Genomic DNA, 27,771 nt, shown 5'->3' with positions numbered 1-27,771 from the left:
GCACCTCAGACAATCAGATGTCATTCTTTTCAGTGTGTCTCAGGCATTTGACTCATTATGATAAATGTTTTGTTTTAGAGCCAGGGTATCACTGTTTAAGCAGCTGGTATGGCTTCAGCCTCCTCAGGTGCCAACAGCCCCTGTCTTCCTTCTGACCACCTCCTGACTCAAAGGCAGTCTTTGAAGTATTCATCGGACCCAGCTTCACTAGGGTCACCGGCCATGCTTCCACTGCTTTGTAGTCTCCTTCTGGTTGTCTGGTTTATTGATTTAGAACATACCCTTCCATCAGTGTTCTCAGGATGGATTAGTGTCACTCAAATCCACACTGAGAGCTACTAGAATTTCTACATGGGGCTTTCTCTGCCCACACAGTAATGTGATGAGGGTATGATCAGTTCAGATTGGCTGCCTCTCACGTTTGGGAATGCAGGGCAGATAAAATAGCATTTGCCTTCTCAGTCCCTTTATGTAAAAATGCATAGCTGTTAGGAAAGCCTTGAATATGTGTCAAACAACTTTTAAAGGGATAACTTTGCTTTGGTACAAACACGATGTCATCGGAGACAAAACTTGAGAGTTAACAAATAGCAAACAGTTACTCTCATGCCCAGGCTCAGCATTGGGATCATACTTGCTAAACATACGGCTCCATCAGCCCCCCCGCCCCCGCAAACGACCCTTTTCACGGCTAAATGACAGTCCAGCGTGTCTCATCTGCACACCATTACACATTACAATGCTATCTGCTACGAATAAACTTCTTTAATTGTCATGGATTTTCCCATTGGATATTCTCATAATCTAACTATTGGGTTTTTTTTTTTTTTTTTTTTTAAATCATTCTTTCTTTTTCATCTATTAGTAGTTTAGTCCTTTGACCTTTTCTCTGATGGGTAAAAAAGAAACAGTGAAGGAGCGGCAGGTCTGCGTTGCTGCTGTGCACACGATCCTGGAAACTGTCCGGAAGAAAGGAACGTGCTGTTAGTTTTATCTCTGTGTTTTAATTATTCCTATCACTCTTTATTTTTGACCTTCAAAAAATTAAGTTATAATTACATCATTTCCCCCTTCTCTTCCCTCACTAGAACCCTTCCCCAGTTCCCTCCTTCCAATCCGTCACATATTTTTCCCTCCCATTCTCCCCCTCAAGTTCATGGCCTCTTTTTCCTTGATTATTATTGTTACATACACACACACACACACACACACACACACACACAAGTCACCACCACCACCTCCATCAACAACAACAACAACAACAACAACGTTTTTAGGAAACCTCTTCCGTCCTATAATGTTACTTATGTGCACATGATTCGAGAGCTTACCATTTGCTATTGGATAACCAATAGGTGGGCATCCCTGGCATTCATTTTTCTTCTCAGCAGTCAATGGTTTCCTATAATTCCTTGTCTATTTTTGGTTGTGAGCCTAGCCTTTAATGGCTGGGTAGACACTGATGTGGATGCCAGGAAGTGCATGCTGACAGGAGCCTGACATAGCTGTCTTCTTAGAGGTCTGCCAGAGCCTGAAATATACAGAGGCGGAAGCTCACAGCTAACCATTGAACTGATCGTGGGGTTCCCAATGGAGGAGTGAGAGAGAAGACAGAAGGAACTGAAAGGGTTTGTGGCCCCATGAGGAGAGCAACAATACCAACCAACCAGAGCTCCCCAAGGTCTAAACCACCAGCCTGGGAGCACATAGGGAGGGACCCATGGCTCCAGCTGTATATGTAGGGGAGGATGACAGTGTCAGGCATAGGTGGGTGAAGAAGTCCTTGGTCCAGTGAAGGCTGGATGCCCCAGTGTGGGGGAAATCGTGGGTGGGGAGGTGGGAGTGGGAGGGTGAGTGGGGGCATATCCTCATAGAAGCAGGAGGGGGATGGGATAGGGGATTCCTGGGGGGGGGGGAAGGGGATTACATCTGAAATGTAAATAAAATATCCAATTAAAAAAATAATTCCTTGTCTAGGGGTGGGGCCCTGTGAGATGTCCCCCTTCTTTGTGCATATGTTAATTAGTGTAATCATTGTTCTGCAGCCATGTCATTGAGGTGTCACTAGTGCCCAAGACACAATGTCACAAGAGAGGGATGAGAATTACACTTATGTGTGGTGTAAGGATAAGTGTGCCTCATTCCGTGCACGTGAGGATTAGTTGTACATGCCATGGGGATGCCGCCTGTGGGCGTTAAAGTTAACCTTTGGTGGTCACTTCATGTTGGTGAAATAGAAATGCCGAAACAAAAGTTAGACTTCTTTTTGTTTCCAGCTTCACTTAATTCTAGTCAGAGCTTTTTTGAATTTTATGAAATATTGATATATAGTACCACTACTAATGTATACACTTATAGCTTGCTAGGAGAACAGCCTTTTCCTCATTGGGCCACACTCTGGGATCCTGCTGCACACGGCCAGCCAAACAATGTGCATAATTTTCTATTTCATTTGCTTGTAGGGATTCTGGTATTTGTAAAGCATTGTGCCTTTGGAATAAGTTAGAATATTTACGGGGTGCTTGCAGACTCTTCCTTCCTCTGTGCGGCTGCTTGGTGGTTTTTACAAATGCTCAGCTCTCTCGTGTCTCCAGCTGCGTCTCAGGGCTCCGCATCTCAGTCTTGAGGCCATTTTTGGCCTGTGTTCAATAACCTGAATCATCCCATTGTAAGAATCAAGTGGGTATGGTGGTCCAATACATTTAAACACTGAAAGAAACCACATGGTCTTGTAAAGTCCCCCAAGAAAGGACATTTTCTGATTTGACATGAGCACACACAAAATCTCCAGCCAGTCGTCTTCCCTATTCACTTGTCAACTTGACACCCAGAAAGAGAGAAACTTAGCTGAAGGATGTATTGCCTTCTTTGCACAGCCTGTGTGCATGTCTGTATGGTGTTTTCTTGATAAATGATTGATTGATACAGGAGAATCCAGATCCCTCTGGGTGATTCAATCCCTAGGTATGTGGGCTTGCGCTATATAAGGAAGATAGCTGTGAAATCTAGAAAGGGCACTTTGATAAACCATGTTCCTCTATGGTCTCTGCTTTATCTTTGCCTCGAGTTCCCCCCATGGCTTCATTCAATGATGAATATAACCTGTAAGCCAGGTAAATCTCTTTCTCCCCAGGTCAATTTTGCTCTTGGTGTTCATCACAGCAATGGGAAGCACACTAGATGAGTATTCTTGGAAGCCTCCAGTGTCTCAGCTTAGTGTTTCTCAAGTGGCAGCCACCACGTGGGTTGTCTTGCTCTTGCAGAATGCTTCTTCCTGCTGCATTGTCTATGGTTTCTGTATGCGGCTTCCATTTCCGCCTTGGGCTGCTAGGTCACCATTTAAACCACTGCAGGAGTCGTATCTGTGGGCAGTGCATTTGCTTCTGCTATGGTTTCATTGCACTAGGCTGATTTCTTACGTTCTCCACTGGTCTGTCACATGACCTGAAATCATGGCTCCTCAATGTTCTAGCTACTCAAATTGCAAACAGGCTTATTTTTCTTAGCTATGCATCATCTAGCAATGAACACGATGCTTCACATGTACTCTGATGAGCAAAATTGAGTGTAATGCTTATTTTGCTTATTTGAGATGCTGGGACATTTGACCATGAGATTATTGAAATGTATGTCTATGATGCACGGTGGCCAGTCGTGTTCTGCTGCCTTTATCTGCCTGACTTCTAGACTTCCCTAAATGTGTTGACTTTGTGTCCATGATAATGAGTCAGTTGCAAAATTGGCTTATCCGAAAAGCGGAACAAAGTCAACTTCCTCCCAGAGGCAACATGTGAATACACAGTAATCACCGAGGGGCTCCAGGCTGCAATCTGTTAGCATGTGGCACCAAATGAGAGCCATCACAGGCAAGTCCTGCCTGGCAGTTTCTAAGGTTCATCCCACAAGATTATTGTGAGGTGTGATTACTTTAAAACAGCCTCCGATTTAGTGCATATAAAGTACTTGAGATGCACACTACTTGCTCAGTGCACAAGAGTGATCAAAATAGCAAATTTTGGGGCAGCAGAGACAGATTAGCTGTTAAGAACACTGGCTGCTCTTTCAGAGGACTCGGGTTTGATTCTCAGCACCCACATGGTGGCTCACAATCACCTGTAACTCCATTCCCAGATGATCTGACACCCTCTTCTAGCTTCCCTGGGCTCTAGGCATATAGTGGTTCCTAGGCAAAATACCACCTATATACAGCAATATTAATAAATTAAAAATATTAGTGATTATTATTGTTGCTTATTTTAGGATGTGCAGTAAATTCTCATTTTTAGCAGGACTAATTGATGTTTTGTCACTCAGGACAGACATGAGAACTTTATTCTTCCTTGTAATTTGTTAAGAAACTGGAACACATATATAGCTGGATTTAAAAAAAAAAGATATAATTTTACTCTTTTCATGTCTAAATTAGATATATTGACAATATATATCCCCCTGACAGAACAGTTGATATGTCATTATTTCTTGTGTGTTTAGTGTTAAAAATGTTTGAATTAGCCGAGCACAGTGGCACGTGCCTTTCATCCCAGCACTTGGGAGGCAGATGCAGGGGTATCGCTGTTGTTCAAGGCCAGCCTGGTCTACACAGCAAGTTCCAGGACAGCGAGGCCTATATAGGGAGACCAAGTCTTAAAACCAAACAGAACAATTGCAGTAATTTTTTACTAAAGTGATAATTCTTCCATGGAGGTCTAAAACTTCATCTCTAACTCACTATCTAAGTTTGGAGAGATAAGTTCGCAAGAAATATAGAAGCTTGACTTCATCTTTGGCCTTTGAAATAGTTATTTTTGTTGATAACATTTGGTCAGGACAGAATGGCCTTTTTCTGGGTAAGACTCTGAGTCAAAGGATCCAATAATACTCAGCAGAAAAATTGGTCCACCTGCTCCCATTGCGTCTCTAATTTAGTTAGTGAGAGTCACAGGTGGGTAAACCTTTGGAAGAAGATTATTTGAAAACTATTTAAAACTCTCATATTTCCAAAAATGGATTTGTGGCCATTTCATAGCTAAAGACACCGACAGACTTGGACCAGTTCCTAATAAAACAGCTCAGCAGCCATGAGAATTTAACTGAGCTGACCCAGGATCCAGGACCATACTGCATCAGATCAGCATCTGTGGCACTCTGCAGCTAGGAGTCTGTTAAATGATGAAGTTATCTAATGAAGTGTGTGTGCGCATGTGTGTATGTGTCTCTCTGTGTGTGTTTTGTCTGCATGTGCATTGCGTATGTTCCTGGTGTTTGCAGAGCCCAGAAGAGTGTTGGAAATTTCTGTAGAACTGGATTTAGGGTTGATCGTGAGCTGCCATGTGGAGCTGGGAACCAAACTTAGTCCCCTGCAAGAGCAGCCAGTGCTCTTAACAGTTGAGCCATCTCTTTAGCTCCTTGTAAATGGTTTTTTTTTTTATCATTATTTAATAAAAATAATCTCAGAGGCTTCCAAACTTAGCTGAAGGGCTGTGATTTTAGTTAGCAGGTAAGGTGCTTGCTGTGAAATACAAGGAAGTTGAGTTGGTATCCCAGGCACTCTGGAAAAGCTGGGTGCTGTAATGTACACCTGTGATCATTGCACTAGGCAAGTAGAGACAGGAGCATCCCTGGGGTCTTTTTGCCAGCCAGGTTAGATGAATCAATAAACTCCATGTTCAGTGAGAGATTCTCACATGGAAAAATAAGGTAGAGAGTGACTGGGCACACTTGACATTGACCTCAGGCCTCCATGTGCACATGCACACCCATGTATACACCCCCACACATATGGGTGAATGCAAAGAAACATGACACACTCACATACAATGTTGTCTGGATATATGTATGTGTATGTGTATGTATATGTATGTATATATGCAAAGAACAATGTACTATTTCAGTACATGGTGTAATATGCACACGAGGGCAAGCATCTCAGTTTCCTCATAGGCTGATCATGTCTCTGTACTGATTATTAATAGTTTTTAGTTTCTTTATAGCACACAGTTGGGTCTTCATTATCTGGTCACTACACTGTACACAGGACACTGGAGCTTACTTCTCCTGTGTGATTGAAAATGTAACCTGCCTACACTTATTCCATGCTTTCTTCTCCCCCACTCTCCCAGCTTCTTGGAACAGCCATTCTGATCTCAGTGTCTGGAATGACTATTTACATTGTATAGGGGGAGCTGTTCACCTAAGACACCATCTTCCAGCCCCCACCCAGTTTGTTACAATGACAGAACATCACTCCTTTTTATGGCTGAATAGTGTTCTGTGGTGTATAGGCACCACATTTTCTTTATTCATCCCTCATTTTATGGGTACTTACATTGTCTCTAAATCTTGGGGTGGTGTATTCATTACTTAGTTTATGGACACTTAACACTGTGTCTATTTCTTAGGGTAGGGTACTGTATTTGTTCATTAGCTCATCGGTTTATGGACTTTGCCTCTATTTCTTGGGGTATTACATCAGTTCCACCATTTATGGACTCTTACTTTGCCTGTATTTCTTGGGATACTGTGAACAGTGCTGTAATAGACACAGTGATACAAACGTCTCATCATCATATTGGCTTGGTTTTCTTTGGACATCTGGCCAGGAATGAGATGCCAGGATGGAATAATAGTTCTATATTTAATTTAAAAGTTACTTTTTTAAAGATTTATTTGTGTGTATGGATGCTTTGCCTGCATGTATGTCAACATGTTACATACATGTCTGATGCCCATGGAGATAAAAAGAGGTCATTGGATCTCCTAGACCTGGAGTTACAAACAGTTATAAGCCACAGTGTTGGTCTGGGAGCTGAACCCTGCTCCTCTGCAAAGCAATAAGTCCTCTCAGCGAGCCATCTCTCCACACTTTAACTTTTCAAAAGAAAGCTACCTACTATTTTTGTAGCTACTGTGCTATCCATATATGTGCTTACACATATACATACATATATACAGATACACATGCACACACACAGACACACAAAATTACTTGTATGTTAGAGACAACTACTACTTACTTATAAAATTCCATTGTTAAATTCTCAGGTGCTTGTACAGATCTTGATGTCAGTAAATGACTTGAGACTTGTTATATTGAAATTATTTGACCCATGAATGTCAACAAATGCCACAAGTCAATGCTGTTTCTTTTTTTTTTTTTTTTTTTTTTTTTTTTTTTGAAGAGACAGTTACGCAACACAAGATTGCAGGTGCCGTCAGTACTTATTTTAATTAAATAAAGTGCTATTATCTTGGAAGATAGTGTTTTTCCTGAAGTTTATGGGTAAAAATGGAAATCTAATTTGTTCTTTATCCTTCTGCATTTTCAGGGATACGGAAAGACCGCCGAGGAGGGAGAATGCTGAAACACAAGCGTCAGAGAGAAGATTTGGAAGGCCGAAATGAAATTGGCGCTTCAGGAGACATGAGGGCCACCAACCTTTGGCCAAGCCCTCTTGTGATTAAGCACACTAAGAAGAATAGCCCTGCCCTGTCCTTGACAGCAGACCAGATGGTCAGTGCCTTGTTGGATGCTGAACCGCCCATGATCTATTCTGAATATGATCCTTCTAGACCATTCAGTGAAGCCTCGATGATGGGCCTACTGACCAACCTGGCAGACAGGGAGCTGGTTCATATGATTAACTGGGCAAAGAGAGTACCAGGTAAGAATGCTGAAATCTACTTCTATAGTAAGACTGAACAACTTTTCAACAATTGGCTATGGTACTGTTGGGGCAACGTAGTAGTATGCTATGTGGTTAGGGAGAAGGCCATATTGGGATTTGTCAATTGTCAATATTAACCCACTATATTTCTCTTGAAACCTAGGAAATAGCTTTTTAAAAAATGTCCAGCAGACTAAAATCTTGAACAAACTATTTTTGGCCAGTCTTTTTTGCTCAAAAGACTTGGATGAACACTATATACCACACACACCTATGTTCTGTCATGCAGATATCACATATTAAAAATACTTAATGCTGAGGGATTTATGAAATTGTTTTTATTTCTAATCCTACCCTTCAAACACCTTTTTATGAGAAGCAATTTTTCCATAAATAATCTCTTCGTCAAATATTGGTGTACACTAAGGGGCCAGTAGTCTGTGTGTAGAACACCAATTATTTATTCCGTTTGTTTTCTGCATGGTCTGTTCAGAGAAACAAAAATACAGTGGCAAAACAAATGCAAGCGATGTCCTGAGGAGCTTTTGGAAAGTTCCAGAAGCCGATGTGACACTCTGCTCCTCTTACTGGTCTCTCAAGTGCTGCTTTTATGGATCTTGACTGTTCTTGTTTAAGGAGAAGGATCCTAGTTGTGGCGAAAACAAGACTGTCCCATGCCTCAACTAATGGATTTCATATGCAGAAGTCTCTGCTGAAGCAAGAAGGGGTGGAGTCTGTTTTCTGGCTTATAGATGAAATCAATGGGGAATGTCAATATAGCTTTTTCTCCTTGGGCTTCAATAGATCTGAAGGTATTTTCTGTGACACATGGGATATGTTATCTTTTTTTTTTTAATAAAATTAATATGCATGTGGTATTTGGGGCCTTGGTTTCCAGAGTCACTGAGAGAGTCTAAGTCAATGTGGATCTCCCCTTGGGGAATCAGTGCAATTGGATAAATCTACATATAAACCTGTTGTACTTTGAGTAGGGAGGCAGCAGGATAACGAGCCAAAATTATTACAGGGCATCTGTTTAGTGGTTTAAGTTTAGGATTGCTGTGAGTTCAAGGGCAGCCTTGACTACATAGCATAAGCTTGTCTTTTGGCCAAGGGAACAAAGAGATGTTTAGCTCCTTTAACATAGGTTTGGTTGATTATTTACTGCTGCATAGATTCTCCTCTGCATTTGCAACTCCCTTGGCTCACTTAATTTCTGGCTTTGAAGCTGAATCAGAACAGCAACAGTCTCATGGCTCTACCTAGCAGATAACTCGTAAAAGAGTTTAACCCGCAAAAGAAAACCTGCTGCTTTCATAGACTCTCTTTTGGATTCATAACTTGCCCTGTTGGAACTTGTCCAGGATCTGGTGTGAGGTGTGGCTCCTACACTGTTTTTATGCATGTGTTTCTGCTCTTTCCACTCCATTGATTAAATGGCAGTCTTCTGCAGTAGTATATTTAAGGGATTTTTCATAGATGATATACAGAGTTGAAGAGCTTTGTTAGTTTTTTTTCTTATGGATCAAAAGCTTTGAAAATAAAGCAAAACATTTGGCCACTGGTCACATATGTAGTTATTTAAAAAAATATGACCTATTCAAATACATACATATATATGTAATATATATCATATGTAAAAATGCACACACCATATACATGTACATATTAATATTCTTGAAACTTGAGACATTCTTGTAAGATCACACAGAACTGGTAATTGGCGGTCAGGTCATTTAGATGACTCAATATTAATAAGGCATAACATTTGTTTACCAGGAGAGAAAAAGGGGTGTGTCAGGCATCCCCTCTCTCTTCTTCCATTTGTTGTAGGTGCAACCCAAACATGCTCCTGCATGGACAGTAAATCCCTGTACAACTTTCTCCATCACTTCAGCCCTGTGAGTCCTAGGTTCTTTCTCAAGTCCTAAAGAACAGAGTGTTCAGCTTCTACTTTCTACTGCCTACAGGGCAGCAGCTCACACTTTCACCAACATACCTGAAAACAAACGATCCATTCTTCCTATCTTCCCATCTGGTGTTCTCTGTTCTTGCCAGGCCTCCACTCTTCATGTTCATCCAACTTAGCCTACTTCTTTGTCACCATGGACCATTTAAACACTTAATATATGTTATTTCTCCCTTCCATTGCCACTAGCTTTATCTAAATCCCAATATATGACAAAAAGCTGTAGTAACTTGTGGTTTTTTTCTCATCCTTCTCTTTTCAACTCATTTTACACATTGCTGCTAAAATAATATCTGAGAACCACTGCTCTAGGTGCTACACTTGGCTGGAAGTGCAATTCATTATTAGGAATATTTGCTTACTATGTGTCATGCCCTGGGTTCATCCCCAACTCCTTGTATTACTTTGCTGTGGATCCTATAACAAGTTTCACAAGCAAGTCAGTTTGTAACAGAAATGTAGGCTTTTACAGTTGAGAGATTGATGATCTGAAATCATGGGTCAACAGGTCCAGCTTGTCTCTGAAGGCTTCGTGTCTGACTTCTGTGCCTCTGGTGGCTGCCGGCAGTCCCATGTGTCCCATTTACAGCTGTATATTTCCAGTGGTAACTACAACCATGACGTAATGATGCATTTCTCCCATGTATCTAAGTTTCAGTAACCAAATTTTCCTCTTACAAAGATACCACCTCTCTTAATTAGCTTTAGCTGCCAACTTGACAAAACAGGGTTACTGGAGAAGAAAGTTTCATTTGAGGGAGTACCCAGATAAGATTAGCCTAAGAGAGCTTGTCTTTGGGGGATTACTAATTGTTCATTGATGTAAAAGACCCAGTCTATTGTGGACAATACAGTTCCCTTGACAGACATTTCTGGGCTGTATAAGAAAGTTAGCCAAACACAGGCCTTTGAATGAGCCAGAAAGGAGAACCTAGAACACTAAGCATATTGGATTTAAATTTTATGCCAATACACTGTGTTATAATCTTAACTTTAGAAAAGACTTTTTTTCTTATTAGCTTCAGGTGGACATTAATTTAAGGTGGGAGAGCAGTCAATAGAAACTTGGCATTATGACTTTATTATCATACTTTTAAAATCTCTGAGAAAATAGATAGTACTATCTATTTTAAGCTTCCCAGAGCTTAAAATGCAGAACTAAATGATACCTTGGGATTCCTAACTCATGGCTGACATGCTGTAGACTAACCTCGGTAGCCCCTTATGTGATTTCTACTGAATTTGCTCTCTCTGTTGAAATTGAGATCCCCTGGCCTAGCCTTCCACCTGCCATAGTATATGCATTTTATGTTGCTGTCCTTCATCACTTGCATCCTGTTTTCTCTGCCCCAATTCTTTGCCCATTTTTTACCCTAAAGGAGCATCATAGCTTCTAGGGTTTTTTCCCCCAAAATCTTCCCATTTTATTACCAATATAGTCCTAGATTGAGTTTGTCTCCAAGGGCAGCACCGGTTGACCAGATGTATGTTTCACAACTATATTAACTGTTATGTAAAGCCCAAGGATAGCTCTTTACTGCTTTCTTGTTTACTTTATGGTAGATTTGTTTGTTGCTGGATGCTTTATTTATTGAATAAATATCACAGAAAGGCATTATTTTAGACCATGCTCCCTCAGTAGGTTTCAGCAGATGAAGACTAAAAAATCAAGATGGAGTTATTCACCATGAAAGACAAAGCAAAGCCAAGTTGTTATTTGGGATTCTGAGAAATGAGGAGAGAAAAAAATATGCAAATAGGCTCCTTCCCATTGATGTGCCAATAACACCCCCTGCTTGAGTGCTTATATCCCAGGCAGGATTGTAGCTTACTTAGTAGAATGACTGCCTAGAGTGCATTGAGTGCTAGGTTCATTCCCCAGCACAGCATAAACTGGAAGTAGTGGTGTACCCCTGTAATCACAGCCTTGGGGTACTGGAGACAGGAGGATCAAATGCTCTGGGTCATCCTGAACTTAGAGGTTGAGGTCAGCCTGGCCTACATAAAACCTTTGCTTAAAAAAACTGTTGCTATAAGTGGTTACATCATTTAATTCTTACAATAAGTAAAACTGAAATCATCTAATGCTAACCAATCAGGTATTTTTCTGCCTCCTTGACTAACCTTGAAGTGAACAAACCATTTCTTATTCCATGCTTTCTTTAGCCTGGGTCTATCCACGAAGCCCAGCTCTTCTTCTTGGTCTATTGTGCCATGTTCCATTTCATCAGATGAATCACTGACCTGATTTGAGAATAGCAAAATAATGTCCCTTAAGACCTCCACACTCGTTGTTGTCATTTTATGTTTTGACAATTCTGTAGTTGAAATTCTCCTTTCAAATGAAAGATGCTGGCCTTTTCGCCATCCAAATTTAATTTGTATAAGTCACTAACTTGCTTTTAAAAACTGTATGTATATAGCAGCTAGTGAGATGACTCAGCAGGTAAAGGTGCTTGTTGCCAAGATTGATGGGCTGAGTTTGGTCTCCTTAATGTACATGGTGGAAGAAGAAAACTGATCCTTTGTGTTGTCCTCTGACTTCCACGTTTGTGCTATGGTATGCCTGTGCACACATGTGTGTGCATGCAAACACACACACACACACACACACACACACCAATAAATAAAAAATGTAATGAAAGATTTAATGATTGTACAAAATCTTTGATATACAATGAGTCAATTTATAATATAAAGATATCTTCCACTTAAATAAAACTGACAGGTACTTATATAAAACAAGGATTCCTGTGACCAAAAAAAAAAAAAAAGTTTTCTTTTGTATTGAAATATCTTTTTCGACAAGTGGATGTTTTTAACAAGATGACAATTTATAGACTTCTGTGTTCCTAGAGGGTTTAAAGCTGTGTGAGTTCTCTGGGTTTTGAGTTGCTTTCTGGGGTAATCAGTCGAGTTTGGGGGGCTTTAACCTTTATGCCTATGATCTTATGCCTAGATCTCTGGCATCCCAACTTGGTCTATTAAGACTCCAAAGGCCAAACTGTGCACATTCAGTGTCACCATGGCTGACTGAGTCTGGTTTAAATTTCCCTAATGTGCAAGGAATTCATGCCCCAGTGATGACAAATGCTAGTTTTGTATTTTTTTTTTTTAAGGATTAACCACTGGGGAATTATAGTCAGGAAAGAATATCAGTATCGACCCTCGTGTGAACTAAGTTAGAGAAAAGATAAAAAGCCGAGAGTCCACTAGAATACATCTCTATTGGAGTTGAATTAAAAGAACTTACTGTTTCCCAATTCCACCTACATAACCTATAACACCACAAACAAAACAACAACAACAACAACAACAACAACAACAACAGCCTCACCAAAGAGACTTGAAGTTCATTTCCTATAGGAGTCAAGGGTTTGACTGTACTCTTTGTGTTAGGTTGTAGTAGAAACTTGTCTGCTCCCTTTTGGCACACTTCCCACCATTCCCTGTTCACCCATGCCTAGCTTAAAAATACCCATGTTAAGCCTTTTTTTTTTTCTTACTAAATACATAGCCTCAAGGAAGTGGTTGAACATTGAAATCCATCAGCAAGCATCAGACTTGAATGAGACGGAGCTTAGATATTGTTTCTTTCTTCTTTTTTTTTTTTTTCCCCACAGCAGATGGTCACTCAGGTGAGTCACAGCTGAAAGGTCAAAGTCATTAGGAAAACAAAGGCTCCCTTCAAACCTTGTGGCCATACTGAGGATGAAGAGGTAGAGAGTGTAGTGGTAAAATTTTTGTTTTGTTTTGCTTTTTCCTGGCTTGTGGTGTTTGAACATTGACAGCAGATATCACAGTCTCCAGGTTATTGATATTCCATCTCACCAGAGTCACGAGCTACCTGGTATTGAAATCTCATTTCTTCAGGATGATTGACTATGTTAACTCTTTCTCCTTTCCTAGAGCCAGGGAATCTTTGAGCTTTACTTCTGTGGGCAACCAAACTCTTCCACATAGTGTGTTCAACTCTACCTCACTCTAGTTTGTCTTTTTGTTGGTTTTGGGGTTGAACTTGGCACCTTGCACATACTAAACCCACAGTCTTCCACTGACCCATGCCCCTAGTCCCTGTTCAGCTTTGGAGAGAAACTTTGTGGTATGAGAGAGTTGAGTGTGCGGTTACATGTACGTATTAGCATATGTGCACATGAAAGCCATACGTTAACCATGGGATTGTTCACTAAGCGTCGTCCACTTAATTTTTTCAGGGTTAAAATTTTAAGGGTCTATCACTGGTCTGGAGCTTTCTGAGGGGTAGGATGTCTGACCAATGAGCTCCTATCTCTGATTCCCCAACCACTACCCACCTGGTGTTAGAATTATAAGCATGTATCACTCTACCTGGCTTTCTCTGTAAGGGCTGGGTATTGAACTCACGGCCCAGGACTTGGCAGCAAGCGCTTCACCTACCAAGCCATCTCCCAAGCCTGAACAGTTACTTCTTTTAGGAACATTCTCCCTGGTGAGCTGATTGCTTGGTGTGTTAAAACCCGAGTGCTGTTTAATAATTCTTGAGGCAAATTCCCTGTGATTTGATTTGAAAAGATCAAATGACCCTGTGATTTCGATCTAACATTTATTGCTCAACCGCATCCAGCAGAGCCCCAGCATAATAGCAAGCAGAAGAGATGTGTGGCTGCTTAAGAAAGGCAAAATTTAATGAAATGGTGGCAGCGCCTTGCTCTGGAGGGAAGTGTAGCTTCCTTTTGTGGTAGTGCATGTATTCATTAAGCCACTATTTTTATAAACATGAACTCTAATAAAACGGTGGGCCTTTCTCGTGCTGTACCGTGGCAGAAGCATCCGTTCTTGAAGCAGCTTAAGCTGGCTGTTATTGTGTAAGTAACTCTAAAGGGGCCTAAGGTGAAATCTGGTTCTCTGTATTTTTTTTCTACCTTGCAGTATTGGCTTAGTGATACTTTCCTGTAGAATGTATTTGTACTAAGGGGGTAAAATAAAGTTTTGGACATGACAAATCACTTTTGAGAAACTTAGTGTTGTTTCTGTCTATTCTGTTTTGCCACATCTTTCGTTTTCCTGTCAGGGTGTTTGCCTCCACTTCCTCAGGCCATTCAAAAACAGATCAACGATTTGAATTTGGAAAGCTCATTCAAGGCCTTCGGCTGTGGGAAGATGCTTTCTGAAGTATGGGTTCAGCTTCTAAATATCAATGTTTCTCTTCTCTCGTGTATAAGGAATATTTTCCTTAAATGGAATAGAGTGATATTTGATTTTGTGTGTGTGTGTGGTAGGGCTTCACTCAACTGGTTAAGAAGGTTTCAAATTGAAGATACTTGTAGTCACATGGGTATAATCGAGTAAGCCGAATGCTCTACCACTGTCTAATACATGCCTGTAATACTCATGGCTCGGATCTCATCCAGTCATGGTAAGCTACTCCAGAGTCTGTAACTACTTTGCCCCAAACATGACTTGGAGTAATATTTAGCATGGGCATGATGGCCACAATGGATAAAGTCATTATTGATCTAGTTTATTTGGACTATGTACAATATACTGAACTTAAGAATGTCTAACGGAAGACATTTATTTTTATTTACTTTTTTTTTTCAAAACCCTTTATTTATCAATATTTATATAAACATATATACTTATACATGTATACATATATAAACAATAATTAAATAATAAGATGTATTTAAAAAGTGTGGGGGGTTGGGAAAAGTGGGAGGAAGGAGAGAAAGGGGAAAATTATGCAAATATAGTGTTCATATATGAAATTCTCAAAAAGGAATCCAGTTTTTTAAAATGTTCAACAGATCAACTAGCATTTTACAATACGAAAATAAATAAGACCTATAATTATGTTAAAGGACATTTTAACTCACTACAAGCTTTGAAGTTTAAAATGAGATCAATAACAATCATTTTACCCAGCAGACTAACAAAAACCACAATAACGTTTTATAATTCAAAGTATTTCTGAGAACAAGAAAATAGATTGTCAGGAGCTAAAGTCAGCAGAACCAGGGGTACATTATGTGTTTTTTTTTTTATCAAATCATAATTTTTACTTTTTAACATGGGGGTTATAAACACAAAAATGCAAGATGTGGGGAAGGGGATGACACAGGAGCACAGGTGTTCAGGGGGAGTACAGATATCTTTCAGAACAGGGTATCAGCTGGGTGAAGGTTCAGGGGTCAGGTCACTATGACTCTGCCTATGATTCACTTGTCCTTATCTAAGTCCTTATCTGCCAAAGGCTGCCTATTTACAAGGTCTATGACTACTCAGGCTGATAGATTTCAACAAAAGCTGCCTGTTTACAATAGTTTATAGACATCTGTTTTAGTGTTTTTCCATAGAGACCCAAGACTTTGTGTTAGCAGGCATGTATGTCAGGCCTATTGCTGATTTTAGGCTTATGGCTGATTTCAGGCCTTCAGTGTATAAGCAGGGCTGTCCCTGACATCTCCTCCCTTCTCCAAGTATAGAAGGGCTGTGGCGATTCTAATCTTGCCAAGGCGGGGATAGAGGCCTGACCTCCAGTAATTAAGGGGGACCTTGTAATGGCTCCAGTCCTCCTGTAGTTGTCCAGTGAGGCATGAGGGCCATACCCGTCCCAATGTCTTTTTCCTGGAGAGGGGATACTTTTGACATCAACCCCTATGCAGTCAGGCTTGTCCCTCAGGGAACCCAGAAAGATATTTTTAACTTCTTTTATTTATATTCCCTTGAAGTGCTTAGCCTCGAAGCCTACGCAAGAATTCAGATTGCCAATGGAAGACATTTTTAAACTAGAAAGTGCGTTCAAGAGGCAGGTATCGGCTGCTGTGGCACAGCAGTGTGGCTGGATGTCTTTAATAGCAGTAAACTGCAAGCTTTCAAGTGGCTAAACCAGTAAAGCGTATATTGACATGATTCAGCGTAATGGAAAAGGATATCCAATACATATACTCCTCTATCTATCTATCTATCTATCTATCCATCTATAAAGCAGAATATGTTAGCTTTCTGTCACTGTCAAAACTCTTGAAATAATCAACTTACAAAGACCAAGTTTATTTCGGCACCCCTCCTCAAGACCTTTGTTTACCCCGAGGCTTTCATTGTGTCAGTTGTATAGCATGAGGCAGGGGAGATGCAGTAGAACATAACTGCTCACCTCATGGACTGGAAGTAGGAGACAAAAAGAGGAAGAGAGACAAGACCCACACACTCCTTCAAGCCCATACTCCCATTGGCCTAGAGACTTCCCAATAAGAGATCCGCCCTATCTGTTAAACCTTTAACAGTATTGTCAATCTGGGATCAAGACTTTAGCACAGGGGGCTGCTTAGATACTACACAGACACACACACACGCGCACACACACACACACACACACACACACACACGCACAGGCACACGCACACGAATACACACGTTCATCTATGGATGTATATGTATATGTGGGTGTGCGTGTTCATGTGTGTTTTGCATGTGGAGACCAGAGGTCAACATCAGATGTTTTCATCTACTGACCTTATTGTTGAGATAGGGCCTGTGGGGAAGAAATCTTCGCGGGCGGGGGGAAGGGAGGGAGTCCGGCGACAGAGTCTCAGGGCGGTCCGGCACCAGGGCTTCCCGCGCTGCCAGCGGAAGATCCCACATTCACGCAGCTGTCGGTGGGTTGGCCTGCGGCTGCATCGGCAAGGTTCCAGGGTTTCAAAAGCTGGGAATCAGGCGGAGAGACCATGGACACGTGGAGTCCGGTTTTTCAAAGCTTTTATTGTTCATGGCATGGTGAATGGACACAGGTGTTGTGCACTTCCCCCGCCAAAGGCCAGGGGAGACCAGTCTTATAGGGAAGGTAGAAAGGGGAGGGAATAACTTAATTAGCTACGCCCCTGGCCTTTTGATAATTCATTAATATTTAAATCTCTGGAGGTAGAGACTTGTTAATCACGCCCTCTACCTGTCCTACGTGACTGAAAGTAACAGGTTAAATGGAGTTACCTCGTCCAAGGCCCAACAAGGGCCTTTAATTGGACCCGGAGCTTACTGATTGGACGACCATTAAACCCAGGGAGTCTCTTTTTTTCTATCTCGCCACTGTGGAGATTATTAGCCAGTGTTCCTCTTAAAATGGGTGCTTGACCCCAGGTCCTTATAGTTACTTCTATGTCAAGTAGTTTTGTCAACTAAGGCATTCTTCTGCCTCTAGAGACAATTTGGGTCCAAACTATAGCATACGGAAAGATAAACACACATTTTTAAACGTGAGTTCTCTTACTTCACAGGCTACATTTATATGGTTGTTTCTTGCAAAGAAATACTGCTAAGCCAATGAAATTGGGTGGACGATAACATGCAGAAGCGTCACCTTGGGATCCTATGGAGTTTTCTGTCCATTCAGAGCCCAAGCAGTGTACAATACCCAGTAATTAATTAGCAGCTCTCTTTACTAGGTGTGTTCTCTGTAGAAAGATGTACTGAGAACAAAACTGGCAACATCTCTGCCCCTGAGGAGTGTCCATCCCTCTCCTCAGTCATGCAAGGGGCATGTGTGAGCGCAGTGATACATCTGTATTTTACTTGTGAAGAGGTGCAGCGTATAATAAATTGGAACAGCGGCTGACAGGCACCTGGGCAAACAAAGCTAGCTAGTGTTCATCTGATGTATGATACTGCTGGGGACAAACGAATTCATAATTAGGAGGCAGGTTAGCATTAAAGACACAGTTTGAATTCCAGAGCATTTTCCTATGTGACACTCTTAGCATAAGCCAAAGAAATTGATTTTTCATAAGGGTGTGTGTGTGTGTTTGTGTTTGTGTGTGTGTGTGTGTGTGTGTGTGTGTGTGTGTTTGTCTGTGTGTGTGTGCTGTTTGAGTTTTGTCTTTTTGAGACAGGGCATTTTGTATTTCAGGCTAGCTCAAGCTCAGTATGTAGCCAAGGCTAGCCTTGAACTCAAGCTCTCCCTGCCTTTTATTACTCAAAAGCTGGAAGTATAGTCGCACAGTTACTAATAGTAGCAGTTACTCCTCTTGCTGGTTTTCTGGTTTTGCTATGATTAATTTTGAATAAAATTTGTTTTGCATTATTTGTTTGTTTGGTTGGTTGGTTAGTGTGTGGTGAGGTGGTGGTGGTGAATCCATGATATGTCTATAAAGGTCCGAGGATAGTTAGGAGGGAGTTACCTCTCTCCTTTCACCATATGGGTTCCAGAAACTGAACTCCAATCATAAGCTTGGTATCATGTGCCTTTACCCATGGAGCCATCTTGCTTAGCTCATATTTGTCAGTTCCTGGGAAGAGTATCTTGCTACGTCGCCTAGGCAGGCCTTGAATTTTCAATCCTCTGTCTCAGCATGTTACATACTGGATAATATGTGTGTGTGTACCGCACCCACTATGAGTCCAACTAAGAAATTGTATACCAAAAATCATAAGATAAGTCAAAATTTTGTAGAAGTATTAGAGGAGCCAGTTTTTAGAACACTAGAACTCAGCATGTATATTTCTTTTTATTTGTATTATGTGATCTGCTGTCAAGATTTTATTTTTTGCTTTTAAAATAATTGTCTTACCACTATGCCAAGCTAATTCAAGTTTGGCCATTGTTTCTCTGTTTTCATTTGTTTTGACAATGTACTATGATAATGAAAAAGAGAATATTTGCTGAACTCGAATACGCTGTTAAATTTCCAAGTCAGCATTAACAAGATTTGGGTCACATTTGAATTCTTGAACAACTGACTTAAGCTTGATGTATTCATACATACAACATATTTGACTTAAGCTTAATGTATTCATCCATACAAATATTCAAATGAGGTAGAGGAAGAATATACAGGCAAGGGAAAGCATCTATTGAAGAGTGAATCCTATAGTGAGCACAACTGACTGAGTATTAAAATGGAACACATAGAACAGCAAGCTCCAAATTATAGCAGCTCAAGCAGAACATAAAATATGTTTTAATCCACGTAAATGAATCTGAACTCATATAACAGTAGTGACATTATGCTTACTATTGTAAACTTTAAGAGATAATTTAATAATAGGACATTCCTCTCAGTGAATAACAATGTAAATTCAATGTAAATGTATGTAAAAGTCAGTTTAAATGAATATAAAAATGTCATAGTTAGATTATCATCCAGAAAAAAAAAAAAAAAAACCAAAACTTAAAGTTCAAAGGTAGGCTGGTAGTTCAGCCTATAAAGTTCTTACCGTGTAAATTGGAAGATCTGAGTTCAACCCTCATGTCAGAATTATGCAGCCTTGTAATCTCAGCTCTGGGGAGTGGAGGCAGACAGATTTAAGGGTCCAAAGACCAGCCAGCCTAGCTTCCTTGCTGAGTTCCAGGCCTGTGAGAGAAACCTTGTCTCAAGAGAAACAATGTCAATGGCTCTTATGAATGATACTTGAAGTTGTTCCCTGTCTGCCACATGCACATGCACCAGGATGCACATGCATCTGCACACACTCATACACACACACACACACACACACACACACACACACACACTCCATAGTAAGCTCATACTGGGGACAAAGACTACCTTGTATTGTTTATTATTCTCAAAACATATCTGGAGTTTCCTACTACTCCTAAGGCCATTTTACGGATAAAGAAACAGAAATATGTAGACAATTAGTTTCCCAAATAAGCCAGGCATTGAGAAATCACAGGGCATTTTGGTTCCGGACTGTGTGGTTGTAAGGCCACCATGGGATTCTGCTTTATGTCCTCACTCAATAAGTACCACAGGAAGTTACATTTGACCATCACAAGTATGGAGGGTTATCCTTGAGGGCTTGTATAAACAGATGTGATTGTACTGTGGACATATTTCTAAAAAATATCACACCACGAATGAAAATACACACATTCACATGTAACTTATAAGTTTTTCTCTGCTGAGGGAAAAGGTGTTCAAAAAACAAGGGTGGAACAAAGGGTTTTACACACCTGTCTTCAGAAAGTATCACCACCCTATGCTGCCGAAATGCAGTGTCCCTGCTAAGAATGTACATTTTTGATACTCTGACATGACATGTTACATGACATGTTAGTATTATCTTTGTTTTGTCCTGCTAAGGAGTTCCAAAAATGATGAATTGTGAGGCTTATTGTTTCTATTGGAAGATGTAAATTTTCTGAGGGGAGGGGAGAGAGAGAGAGAGAGAGAGAGAGAGAGAGAGAGAGAGAGAGAGAGGAGAGAAAGCTGCTTGTGGTTATAGAGAATGTCTCTTCAAGGGTGTTGCTACTCCAAGAGCCATAGACCCAGGAGATGCCAGGGGGCAGTGATGAATGCTTGCACCACTGAACTGAATGTGTAGCTGGAAATACTCTCTGATGTACGAACTGGCCATCCTAGGACTAATAGGCTCAGGAGGAAATGCCTTCCTTCAGGCATTGCCATCTGAAATGTGGAGCTTGGCTTGCTTCTTCCATCTTTGAATAGTCCATTAATCAGGATCAGTGAGAGATCATCCAGTCATCTGTGAAACATAAGCTCTTCATTGTTAGAAATCACTGGTGTGTTGCACACTTTCTTAAAAGCCTTTGAACAGACTCAAATATCTATTTTCTCGTGAATTTTTCTTTCGAAAGCCCTTTAATGTTAAACAATCACCGCTTTCCTCTTACTTTTTTTCTGTAGTCTCCTCAGTCTTTGTATTTCACTATGCCATAGAAATGCCCCCCCCCCTGCCCCCACAGTAGTCTGTACTGTGTGGCTGGCTCCTTTCTAGCTACTAGCTTTTGGAGAAGTTGTGGATCTAAGTCTTCAGTGGGTACAAGGCTAGATTAAAGGGTCTTCCTGAAAAAAAAAAAAAAGAAGATGGTCCACTGGAGGTCCAGAGTTCCAGGAGTTTCACACATGTTGGTATGCTTCAAAATCTCCCCCCCCCAATTATTAGCATCTCTTACATCAGGAAAAACACAGAATAGATTTGGAGGGCGGGACTATATGCTAAAGAAGATTTCATCAAGTAGGTTGAGCATTGAAAGACCACAAAGAAGAAAATGTCTAAAATTTCTTAACTCCAGGATCAGACTTTTTGCTCCTGCAATTACTTCTTGATTCCTATCACTAACCTTGGCCCTGTAAGAGATGAACTTGCCTTGAGGGGTGCACACATTCATGGAAGTTATCCACTGTTTTGCATGAATATCAGAAATTAATAACATGCCTTCTGTGTGTGTGAATTATGTGTTTAAATGTTTACAAAACCATAGAACCCAGTGAAATGAAACTTTTACAATGCAATACATTTTTATTCCTTTAAGTTAATGATATGCTTCTAGAACAGTACTTAGAAACTACTAGGTGATTATGAAATATTTATTGAATGTTGAACCATTGATAAAATAAAAGCCTAGCTGATATCAGGTCCTGTCCATATAGACAGCAGAGAACTGCTTGGTCTGGCCTCAGTGAAAGATGCACCTAATCCTCTAAAGAATTGAGGTCCTAGGGAGTGGGGAGGCCTGGTGGTGGTTAGTGGGGGATGGGGTGGGAACATCCTCTTGGAGACAGAGGAGGATGAATAGGAAGAGGAACTGTCTGGGGGGGGGGGGGCTGGGAGGTGCATAACAATTAGACTTTATAAAAAGATTAAAGATAATTGAAAACAAACAAAAATATATAAACTATGTCATGGAAAAGGAAGAAAGAAAGAAAGAAAAGAAAGAATGAATGGAAGGAAGGAAGGAAGGAAGGAAGGAAGGAAGGAAGGAAGGAAGAAAGGAAGGAAGGAAGGAAGGAAGGAAGGAAGGAAGGAAGAACCAAGCCATTGCTAATCCTGGCATTTGGGGGTTATTTGAAAATCTTTTTGCCTTAGTAAGCCTTTGGGTACAGTTGGAAATGGTACATATGCATTCCCCATTGTTTTGCTTATTCTGTAGATTTGTTAGTTACGTTTTAAGCTGAATGCTTGAGATACATCCAGTCCCATCTCTAGGGTATGTATAGTCTATAAGGGATACCAGAAAGGGGAAAATCCTACAGTCTAATTGATTTTGGAAGATGGCAGAAGTATGGACAAAGGAAAACAAACATTGTAGAGAGTACAGCCATGAATGAGGTCAGGATGCTCAGTGTAAAGGATCAAGTTAGAGAACACTTCATCGAGACATCATTTATTTGAACAGCACTCAAAGGAAAGGCAATTATTGGCTATGTGATGGAACAGGATTGCAGGCAGGGAACCCAACAAGTAGAGTCCTGACATGACCAGAAGTTCTAGAAACAGGAAGCAGGCAACTCTGACTAGAGCAGAGGGAGGCAGGAGAGAGGGAATACATATTTTGAGAGGGAAGTGGATGAGAAGTCACATGAGCCCGCATGACAGCTGGTACTTTAGCTTTTTATTCTGAGGGACACAGGAATCTGTGGCAGAAATTTGAGGAACATGTTTTATTTGGCTGGTTGGGTGGAGGAGAGAAGCAAACATTAATAGCAATCTGGGCAGTAAAGAACCTTCTACAGCAACTCAAGTCAGAATGAGGGATGGTGGCAGTTTGAAGGGAAGCAGTAGAGACCACTGAAGGGGTAGTCATATCCTGGATGCATCCTAGAGTAGACTTCACAGGTTTTTCCTGATAGCCTGGGTGAGGTATCTGGGAGGAAGAAAAGAGTCACAGACGGCTATGTGAACCTGAACACTTATAAAGTATAAATTGTCAACAGGAAACAAAGGAAGTCTACAGACAGAATAAGCCTTTGGGGAGGAGCATCAACTCAGTGTTGGACATGTGTTGAGATGATTCAGGAGGAGCTGTTTGGGGTTCGAAAGTAGGTCTGCACTTGATGCAAAGTTTTGAGTTCACAGGAGACAGGTGAAAACTAAGATCACCATCAGAGTGAGTACAGAGAAAATTAAGTGGCCCACAGGGACATTGAGTTAGAGAGGAAGGGTGGTTCTGGAAAATGGACTGACACAGAGCCGATCTTGCTGCAGCATCTTCACAGACAAATGAGAAGCTGAACAAGGATCCTGGGCATTGGTAATTGCCTGTCTTATCAGCTGTTGGTTTATATGACAATAGGACGGAGACACCTTTGGGGTTAGTTCTTGAGAAGATAGAGGGAAATCGCTTGGAGAAAGCAAGTCTAGTAAAGTCTTTCAGAGAAAAGAAAAGGAAGATCCCATGGCCATGCCACCAGGGAGACTGAAGATGGATTCTCAAACACAGAAGGGGGAAGGTCAGTGTGGGCAGAGTACCTACAGCTGGGCAATGTGCTTCCATGAAGATTCTCTTCAGATGGTCCCAGTTTTGGGGTATTAGGAACAAGGTTTTTGACTTAGAATGAATGGAAGGGAGAAGATTTGGAGCATGGCATGGTGAGATAGTCTCTTAAGAGATAGGGAGAATGAATGGATTAGAGCATTTCATGGGGAGTCTGGAGAGCTTTTAGTACCATCTGATGTTTGGGCTCAAAAGGTGTCAGTGTGTCTTCTTCAGTCAGCCTGTTTGCTTGACTGTCTGGTGAAGATGAATTCAGCCTAGACAGCAGTTCTTTACAATGAGTGATGAACTAAGAGATGGACCAGGGAGTCCAGACTGGATTCAAACAATGCCTCCAGAAAACAATGAGGGTGAGAGTGGTTGTTGAGTAGCAAGGGGTGGGGAGGTGAGGATTTTCTCTAGGGGTGGTTAGTTTCTCTAGGTATAAAATATCCCAGCCTTTTCTCAATAGGAAAAGCATGCCTTCTTATTTGATGGGAATAAAGGCAAGGCTGAAATGAAGCCATCATTTAGATTGCAGACTGGTTTGCAGTTTTTTTTTTCTCCATTCCTTTTCTAATGTGCTTGAAATCCCAAAGGACAGGTCAGCTCAGAGCATGTTTCTCCAGTGAACAAGAGTATTCAGATCCTTTGCCCAGTTTGACCAGTTGTTTATTTTCTTGATATTTAAGCATTTAATCTCCCCATATGTGAAAATATATGTAATATATAATATACATGCTGTCAGTTTCTTACTAGAGTTGGACTGCCTCTTTGTTATTTCATGTGCAATGCAGAAGCTTTTACATTTGATGCAATGCTATTCTTTGTTGCTGTTATTGTTGTTAGTTTTTCTTAATGCGTCAATGTTATGTCCCAGAAGTTCTTGCCTACGCCAATATTTCTTTTGGTAGTTTTTCAATATTCCTCTTTTACTCCATTTTGCATTGATTTTTGCATATGGTGTGAGACAGGAGTTTTATTGAATTTTCAGCATGTGAAAGCTAGCTTTCAAACAACATTAACTGAAGAGATGGATCTTGACATTGTGTGTTCTTGGCACCTTTAATGAAGTTAATTGACTACAGACATGTGGATTTATTTTGAGTTTCTTATTGTTCCATTGGGTAATGGGTTGATTTTTATGCCAGTTTCATACTGTTTTTTATTATAGTTTTTTTCTAATACATTTTAAAACTACAGAAGTGTGATATGTATAGCTTTGTTTCTTATGCTCAAGATAGTTTTACTAATCAAGGTCATTGTGTGATGCCTGGTAAATTTAAGGAATATTTTCTCTATTTGTATGGAAAATATAATTTGATAGGTAATGCATAAAATAATATGAAGATTAGAGAAATGTGAACAATTACAATTTTTCCTATTAATGAACATGGGATGTTTTTCTACTTGTTCACATTTTTTTTTTATTTTTACATTGTTGGTTAAATCTATCCCCACACTGCTTTTTCTTTTGTCCTGTATGTGTTTTGTCTTTTGTTTGTTTGGGTGACTATAGTAAATGGATTTGTTTCCTTAATTTTTATATATTATTATACATACAGTGATAGGGATGATTTATGTGTGTTTATTTTATACCATGCAACTTACTGAATTTTTAAAATAAGTTTCTAACATCATCTTGGTAGCAACTTTAGGATTTTTCTATATCAAATTTTATGATATCACAAATAGAGATATATTTCAATTTATGTTTCTGCAATCATGTGGTATATACTTATGTCTTTTTTATATTTATATGCATGTATATTTATGTGATATATGTCCTTAAACAATCTTGAAAAGGAGAAAAGAAGCAGAATTATAATTCCTGATTTCAAACTATATTATAAAATTATTGTAATCTAAAAAGCATGGTAGTGTAAAACAGGCCTATCTGTTGACTAGCAGAAGAGGATAGTTGAAAAGTTTTGTGATCCTATACATACACACACACACACACACACACATACATACATACATACATACATACATTCATACATAATCTTTTGCAGCTCTAAAGAATCAAACCCAGGGCTTTGAATATGCCAAGCACGCTTTATGCTATGCTATTCCTGGACCATTAGTTTCTGATTTTGATTAGAATTTTTAATATATTATTAAATAATATACTTATGGCTCTATCACCTTAAGACATCAATTAGTGATCATTGTAGAACTAAAGGATCTGTTTATTTGGCTTTCTTTCCAAAGCTCTCCCTTGTCCCTTATCTTTCTATATTTCTAGGCTTTGACTGTTAAAGCTTGTAGCTTTTGGTCCGTTTTACAATGAGCTACCACAACAGTTTGGGCAGATACTGGTACACAGTAATGCTCACAAAGGAATTTTTGGATTTCTCCTTTTAAATATAGGAATATATGCTTAAGTAGTTTTTCAGAATAGATATGTACACAGGTTATATAAGTTTTTGAACTGTCCACTGATCAAAGGTAAATTGATCTCACATTTTATCATTTAATCACTAATTATTTGATTGGCTATAAAAGTCTAGGTTCAAATTCTTTCCCCCTCTGGACTTTGAAGATACTGACCACTAACTATGGTCTAGACCCCACTGAAAGTAGATAAATTATTACTGGGTTAGCCTGAGTCGTTTCTTTGTTTATTGGGCCAGGAAGCTCTGATTCATATTGTGAGTGAGCAAACTCCTCTGTTGCACCTCTTGGTTCCGGTTGTTGCCTTGTTTAATAGTGTATGCTTAGTGGAATTTTCAGTTCAATTTGCATCATCGTATTCCACTTGGTTTTGTTTTGATTTCCTCTGCTACCTTCTTGCTCTTGTCCCCCTTTACTTACATGTCTTTAATACCAATTTTCTTTTTTTTGTCAGATGTGGTCTCTGACTATTGCCTAGGCTGGTTTCAGACTTATAAATCTCCTGCATTAACTCCTCAGATACCTAGGGTTACTGGCATGACACTACTCTAACTGGCTTTGGCAGCCTTTCTTCCTTTGTCCTCTTATCCTTTCCTGCAATGTGTGTGTGTGTGTGTGTGTATGTGATACATACACATGCATGGGGGAATATGTGTGTTTTGGGACTCACATGCATGTGAATACATGTGAAGGCCTGAGATTGGCATTGGGTGGCTTTCTCAGTTGAGAGAGGCCCTCTCGTTTGAACACATATTGAGCTTGCTCAGTGATCCTCTTCCTCTTCCTCTTGATGGTGGGCACTACAGAAGGGATTGCCCATGACTACCAGGGATCTAAGTCTCAGTCTAAGTCTCAGTCTTCGGATTGGCAAAGCAGATGCTTCGTCTGCGGTCATCAGCACAGCCAGTTGCCATCTGAGTTTGCTTTCTCTCTTTAGAGAATGTGAGGAACAGGATCTGAAAGGGGGGAAGAATCCACCTATGGTAGTGTGCTGCCGCATTGCAATTTTCTCCTGTGTTTCCTGTGAAAAGGCATGCATCTAAACTACCCTTCCATTCTCCTTTGCTTTGTCTGCAGTTGTTGTCCATCTGTCTATTTTTATGCTTTCTTCCCTGTCCAGTGGTCCATGGTTGGCCTATTTGGATTGTTCATATTCATCAGTAAGTCAAGGTTGGCATGGGCAGCTGGTAAGAGCTTGCCGTATGGTTGTGTAATCTTGTTCCCCTGACACACTTCTCACTGTGGGTGAGCTGATGTGATTCTGGGTCAGTAGATGGACCATTTCCTCTTATCAGCAAGTCTCTGGACTGAGGGTACCTGCTGACAGGGAAACTTACTCTGCTTGGTCCTGGCAGAGCTGCCTTCTTGATTAACATTTTCATCTTCTTTTAGTGTGTATGTGTATGTGTGCACATGTGTGTTTATGTGCAAGTGTGCATATGTGTATGTGTGTGTGTAAGTGCATATATATGAGTCTGCAGGACAGAGGACAATGTTGGGTGCCTTCTTCAGGTGTTCTCTACTATACTTATTAATAATTTAACTAA

General features: G+C 40.4%; 1 protein-coding gene across 9 annotated transcripts in view; it reads left to right on the top strand.

Moving 5' to 3' along the window:
• Esr1 (estrogen receptor 1) overlaps positions 1–27,771 on the top strand; it is a 371,567-nt gene that overhangs the window by 230,218 nt on the left and 113,578 nt on the right. For all 9 annotated transcript variants that reach the window (XM_076926762.1, XM_076926763.1, XM_076926756.1 and 6 more), the window contains one exon: positions 7,326–7,661. In XM_076926762.1, coding sequence (XP_076782877.1) covers positions 7,326–7,661 — 336 coding nt within the window. The remainder of the gene's footprint in view (positions 1–7,325; positions 7,662–27,771) is intronic.

This window comes from Arvicanthis niloticus, chromosome 28 (assembly GCF_011762505.2).
Source record: "Arvicanthis niloticus isolate mArvNil1 chromosome 28, mArvNil1.pat.X, whole genome shotgun sequence".
Taxonomy (NCBI): Eukaryota; Metazoa; Chordata; class Mammalia; order Rodentia; family Muridae; genus Arvicanthis; species Arvicanthis niloticus.
This window is presented reverse-complemented; position numbering and strand designations above follow the sequence as displayed.